The 7,268-nt window shown below is 34.4% G+C and overlaps 1 protein-coding gene across 1 annotated transcript; it reads right to left on the bottom strand.

The window, feature by feature from the left end:
• Nucleotides 1-5,678: 5,678 nt before the first annotated feature.
• On the bottom strand, nucleotides 5,679-6,131 carry LOC133779739 (uncharacterized). The gene has a single exon (XM_062219656.1). It carries the CDS (start codon nucleotides 6,129-6,131, stop codon nucleotides 5,679-5,681), a length of 453 nt encoding a protein of 150 aa, XP_062075640.1.
• Between the last annotated feature and the right edge of the window lie 1,137 nt (nucleotides 6,132-7,268).

Genomic DNA, 7,268 nt, shown 5'->3' with positions numbered 1-7,268 from the left:
TATCTCCAAAAATTTAAAAACCTGTAAATAACACACAAAATATCTCGACATAGTGTGTGAATTGAAAAGGGAAAACAATTAATAAAATCTATAAAAAATTAGTAGAGTTTCCTTTGTTTTTGTAGCATATCCCAATTTTATAATTATATATAAATTCAACACAAACAAACACAAAATCAACACACATAATTCCATCCTTATATCACCGCCAACAACAAATTTCCCAGAACCTACTTCACTAAAGTAAAACATATATGATTTAACTCTAATTTTATAAATAAATATTGCAATAGTAATAAATAAAATTTAAAGATTACTCACCTCCAATATTACTCTTGAAGTCACCCAAAATCAATACCAAATTGGCAACTAAATAAAAAACCTACTAAAAAGCTTAAACAAAAACAAATAAAAATCAATTACATAACTAATTAAACTAGTTACATAATCATCAAACAATATATCAAGCTAGCTAGTTATAGAAAATAAAAAACAAATGTCACTAATAATCCAAACATTTCAAGTTCTAAAATTGGCAACAATTTTACCTATTGAAGCTATGTTTAGAAATTTAAATAGCAAGTCACAACAATTTTTAAATTTACTAATATATATATATAATTAATAACATTATATAAAATAACAAAATAAATAAAAAAATATATAACACAAATATACTAAAAAATAAGTATTAAATTCGGAATAATATAAAAAAAATTAACACAAACAAAGTTTTAAGGTAACAAACATTCTTTGATGCTCAAAATAACCTCTAAATCAATATTAGCAACTCTAAAACCTACATATAATAAACATATTATGTATATAAGAAAAAAAAATGTGAAAATAATATAGAAAATAAAAAAAATCATACAAACAAAGATTTAGTGATTCATACCTTTTTTGAAGCTCAAGAACACATTTTAATGTAAGAAAACCAGTCAAAGTCCAATAACAATACCCATTTTTGAACTCTAAAAATACCCACACCCAAAGTCTTTATTTTCTCCCTCAAAAATAAAAATGGAACTAATATTTCTATTTTTAAGTAAGAAAAATGGTTTCAAATGGTATAAAAAAACATAAAAGGGTATATTTAGTGAAACTCTCGTGGGAGTACGACAACAATGGAGGTTTTCTGGGTTTGACATTTGAGATTTTTGCTTCAGAGAGACGAATGAGGCGAGAGCTATATATTAAGGGTATTAAAACTCTTTTACTTTGGTTGTTATATAAGAATCGAAGTAAAAGCCTTCAGGGCCATGTTTGGTTTGCTCCACTTTTTACTTTGGTTTAATATAGTGTGCAAACCAAACATGGCCCTTTCTCATTTTTTATTTTAACTTCGTTTTTTTAAGAAACTGAAGTAATAGCCTATTTTTATGTTCTACCATTCCCAAAAGCGAAGTAAAAACCCATTGAAAGGCTTTTACTTCCGTTTTTTTATATTCTATGTGTAAAAAATGAAGTAAAAGCCTATATTTCTAGTAGTGAATAATAACACAGTTAGAAACCTTCCTCTGAGGGACACAAACAAAGGCGCATCGAGGTCCATTCCATGAAACATGTGACGACCCTCCAAACATACATGACAAAATCATGCGAAACTTTAAAACTTTTAACTTTTAACTCATTGTACCGAAAATCCATATAAAAAACTTTTAAAAGATCGTGCACACATTATTTTAGTTTAGTAAACAAAAATACAACCACTCTTGCACAATGTTATAACAAAACAATTATCCCAAAAGAAATAACAGATTCCATCTTTATCTTTTCAAAATGGTGATCCATTAAAAACCTCCCCAGGTCAGGCCACATGTACATATCCACAAGCAGACTCCGGCGCTGAGTGCTCCATTTTGCTTTTACACTTACCTACAACATGAAACAACTAGGTAAGTGAAAATTCTTAGTAAGAATAGCCTTGCACACAAATATACTAAAACTAGTAACGGGTTGCCCTAAAGTAGTTATTGCTACCGATCATTAGGGTATTGGATAAATTCCAACCCTATCATACAATTCTCAATAATAGTCCTAACAGAAAAATTAAGCACATTGGTTGTGCCAACAACCAATGTTCATACATATCAAAACCACCCACATTAAAAAAATCCTAGATATTGAAGATATATAACCATATCCGAAATAAATACTCTGGTTGTTTCTAACAACCAAGTTCACACATAGTACAATAACCTGCACTCAGAAAATTCCAAAAACATACAATATATCACTCATATCGTAATATCCTGCACTCAGAAGATTCTTAGAATATTCAAATATATTTAATACACATCATGACTAAGCAATTAAATTATCAGCAGGGATCTGGGCCACAACCCGGTTCCAGCAGTTATGTCTTGGCTCCAACCTGGACTATATTACCATTGTCCTAGCTCCAACCCAAACTATATTATGCTAAGGTTTTGACTTCAACCCGAACCTACTTCCATATAGCCGCAGAATGCCAAAGCATTACAAGAGTAAGCATTAAGCATACCCTGTGCTTAATGACCCAAACAAAACTAGTGTAATGTACTACTACATGCACACACTAGTATATTCATGTTGTAGCCAAAAAAGAGAAAGGCTAACTTACTTGGAGTCCTTAGCTCCCAGCTGGATCTTAAACACTGCAATTCATTTTCCCTTTCGCGGTTACAGTAATTAATACAATGTGCTCTGATTAAACTATGCATACTCTTATAGCTACTATTTTATGATAGCTCAAGCAATAAAGTTCTCTTAGAGACTCTATAATATAGCCTCTTATACATCTTACAGTGTACACAACAAGATTTTGTTTTAGTCTTTACAGTAACATGAGAAAATCGACCTCACCGCAACACGCTCTCCGTGCCATGCATCTTAATATTCTTTAACTAAAGAACTCTCTTAACGGATAACTCATATTTTGATTTTAGGAAAAGGAGTTTTACTCAACTAATAACTTTAGAAAAATACCAACTTGTCGTCCCCTTATGAAAGTTTACCATTTTTTTATCATTTACCAAAATATCGCTTTTTGACCCCATACAAATAATATCGAACAATGTTATCCCATTCTCTTAAAAGTTCTACAAAACATAACTCCCATTCTTACCATTTTTATCCATAACCTTGAATCTCTTCTTAAGTGATTTTTGAAAAGAAGTGAAATTAGACCCTTAACTTATAAAATGGTAAAAATCAACTCTTAAATTAGCTCAAGCTGATTTGGGATTGGTTAAGTCTCCAAATCCTTAGTTATCTTTGCAAAGGACGATTTCTTCTCATTTCCAAAATATTACTTCAACTATTTAATTTAAAGGTGTAAGATCTCCTTTTTAAACATTTGCCCTAAGTTGAGTTTTGGGAAAAATCCATTAAACTGTCATTCAGGTATTCTATGTCGTAAGGACAGGAACAAGGCGAAAGCCTCGCGTCAAAACTTATTTTAGGTTAAGAGAAAAAAATCAATTTTCGTTAAGGTTAGAAATTACTACCTTTCAGGTTTTAGGGAAAAATTAGAAAAATCATTTCTCATAAACAGTGACACATTTTTCTATTAAATTTTATAGGAGCCTTTAAAAACATCCTAGATAATTCCCCTAAAAATTTCATAATTTTTGGGATGGCAAAACCCATTCAACTTTTAAAGTAATCTGGGCAGTGCCTGCTGCCCAGAAGTTTTCCTCGATTTTAAGGTAACTTTGATAATTTATTTCTCCTACACCGTAGCCCATATATTTCTAAGATTTTACAGGGATCTTTATACATGTCTAAATTAGCTGCCTTAAAATTTTCATAATATTTCGAATAACAAAACTCCTCACAATGTTGAAAGCAATCTTGGCAGTGCTTGCTGGCCAGAAGTTCTGTTTCCAGATTCTAAGGAAAATTTTGAAAAATCATATCTCTTATACCTTAGCACATTTTCCTCTAAAATTTTACATTTAACCTTATACATGTTTAAACTAACACACTAAAAAATTTCATAGCATTTTTATTAATAAAACATGTTCAAAAGTCAAAACAATCTGGGCGGGGCATGCTGCCCAGAAATGTTCCAGATTTACATCAAAATGCCAAAATGTTCAGATTTTGAGTTTAAGAATACATTTTTACAATTTTCCAAAGCCTATCATCAAGTAATCACAAGGAACTATGCAACTACATACTTATTTTTCACAAAAACAAAAATTAGGGTATGATCTGATCCGTTGGAAGTCAGACCACAAATTCTTGGCAGTATGCATTTTCACACAACTTAGCAACACTAAGCTCATCTAGCATAACTCTAGCCACATGCATGCATGCAAATCATCAAATCAACCAATCTAACCCTCACGCATCAAATAATCTCCAAAACCAATAAAATAATCTATACAACTAGATCTACTGATATAAACATAAAATACTCCAGAACCAACCAAAAATATTCAACCTTTGATGGTTCTAGCTTGGAGAAGAGGTTCCCTTCGCTTTTCAAACTTCCTCCTTGTGTTATATACACTCAAACTGAGCCCCAATAGTTCCACATGCAGATTTTGAAGATAATGTTAGGCTAGAAGATTTTAGATTTGAGAAAACATAAAAACTTTGGAACCCTTACCTTTGTTTTCAATAGATCACCAAAAAGCGTCAAACTTTGATATTCTCCTAGAACCTCCTCTCTTGAACCCTATAATACAAGATTCGTGCCATGCATGGACATTAGATCTCATGCATGCATATCCACCCCTTAGGGTTTCAGATTTGAGTAACAAGGTTTTAGACTTACTTGTACATTAGTCTTCCTTGAGCTTCTCTTTCCTTCAATGGAGAGTGAGTGTCTAAGCTTGGGGAGAGGAAGGAAATGAAGCCATGGAGGATTGGGGAAGCTCTCGGTTTTTGGAGGGATGAGGGGAAGAGAGAAGCTTGTTTGAGAGGAAATGGGTTGAGAGAAAGTGAATAGTTTTTCTTTTGTGAAAAACAAAAGATTAAGGAAAACAATGTGGAAAAGCACTAATCGTTAGGGTAGTCTCTTGATCTTCCCTAGGGTAGGTTCCTAGACACTTGAGTACACTAGGGCATAGCCTAGCCACCCATCACACCCTCTCTCCTCCCTTGAAAAAGAATTTTATGCCCTTACCTATTTTTACCTCACTTTAAGGTACTTGAGGGCCCTTTTGGTAATTTCACTTTCTAAAATTCCCTAAATTTTCACCCTATTGTTTTTAAATATCTCCAAGCTTAATTAATTATGATAAATGTGACCAAAATATAAAATTTGTCACATATCACATAATTTTTCTAATTTTATCGAATTGACCAAAATGTCCTTAGATGCTCGAGCAAGAAATTTTCATTCTTAAGCCCTGTCTATTTGAATTAAATCCTCAATCAATTTTTCTTAAATTTATTGGCTCGACTATACGGTTCCAATTGCCAAATATTTTTATTCCTCATTTTACCTAATCCGAGATTTATCCATTATTAAGGTTTGCCCCTCGGTCCAAGACCAATTTTCTTTGCATAGGCCTAAACCCTTTACCAAATTAGCACAATGGCTATAAAATTCACGAAAAAAACATAATTTCACATAATATTATTTCACATAATTTTTCATCGGCTCCAACCGGCTACTAACTGGTGTTCAAAACACGGGATGTTACAATGCCTAAAATTTATAAAAGTTTTCTCCCTGAAACTCAAAACAGATTGGGATACCGCTCCCGCTTCTCGGCTTCCGTCTCCACTGCACCTTTACCAAAGGTATTGTCTTGTTCCTTAACACCTTGTCTTTTCGATCCAAAATCGCGACCAGGTTTTTGCTCATAGCTTAGCTGAGGATCTATGCTAAGTTCATCGTAACTTAGCACATGAGTGGGGTCGTTCATGTACTTCCTTAAGGTTGACACATGGAATACATCATGAACTCTAGAGAACGCGGGCGGAAGGGCTATTTTGTAAGCCACCTTTCTAATGCATTCCAGAACCTCGAATGGTCCTATGTACCTAGGGCACAACTTGCCCTTTTTCTCGAACCTCATAGGTCCTCTCAGTGGAGCTATCTTTAACAGTACCTTGTCCCCAACTTCAAACTTGCGTTGGCGATCTATAGTGGTATGTAGTCTCTGACGAATCGACCTAATATCCTCCATAGCTTGGTCCACCTCTTTTGATCCCAAGAATTTCCTCTCACCAGTCTCATACCAGTGGATTGGAGATCAACAGTTTCTTCCGTATAGTGTCTCAGACGGAGCCATTTTTATCGAGTCTTGATAGCTATTGTTTTACACTCCACGAACCTTGAAAATCTAGCACGAAAGATCTCAACATATATCTTCCAAGGTTTGAATTGTTCGTTCGTTCTAGCCATCCATCTATGGGTGTAAAGCATTACTAAAGGTTATTTAGTTCCCAATCCCATTTGCATTCTCTTCCAGAACGCTGAGTTAAATTGTCCATCATGATCGAAGACTATAGAGATGGGAACCCCATGTATTCGCACTATCTTAGTAATGTACAAGTCTGCCAACTTATCTACACCGTCTATTTTCTGTCAATTTATCCACGATAACCCAGATTGCACCGTGCCCCTTCTGAGTGTGTGGTAACCCGATAACGAAGTCCATGATGACCATTTCCTATATCCACTCAGGGATCTCTAGCGGCTGTAATAACCCCGCAGGTTGCTGATGCTCCGCCTTGGTTTGTTGACACATCAAACAGTGTGCCACGTACTCCACTACATCTCTCTTCATTCTTACCCACCAAAAGTTTCTTTTGAGATCTTGATACATCTTTGCGGTTCCCAGTGCATAGCGTAATGAGTATTATGAGCCTCATACAAGATTTTTTTTCTTGATCTCCTCATCATCAGGCACGCATAACCTAACCTTGAATCCCAACACACCATCCTCCGAGATGTGAAACTCTGGTCGCATGTCTTTCGCAGTCTCATGCACCAGTTGTTGGATCCACGGATCTGTGAGCTATCCCCCTTGGATTGTGTTGACGCCGTTTTTCGTCAACAGATAAAAGAAGAGCACGTAAGTAATTAATGATAATGGCCAAACGAAACAAACAAATCAAACACAAGGTTTTTTACGTGGTTCAGCAGTTAAATCTGCCTAGTCCATGAGTCTCTGTTATTAATCTTAAGATTATCTCTGAAAAATTCTTTAGCATGAATTCTCCAGAGTTTTCTCTCAAGGATCAGAATTTCGGTCCCTTACAATGGTGCATGGCTTCTCTATTTATAGAGAAGGATGCAGAATACTATCCCACATATTTTG

Source organism: Humulus lupulus, chromosome 5, assembly GCF_963169125.1.
Source record: "Humulus lupulus chromosome 5, drHumLupu1.1, whole genome shotgun sequence".
NCBI lineage: Eukaryota > Viridiplantae > Streptophyta > Magnoliopsida > Rosales > Cannabaceae > Humulus > Humulus lupulus.
Note: the sequence above shows the minus strand (reverse complement) of the source record. Positions and strands in the feature narration are given on the sequence as shown.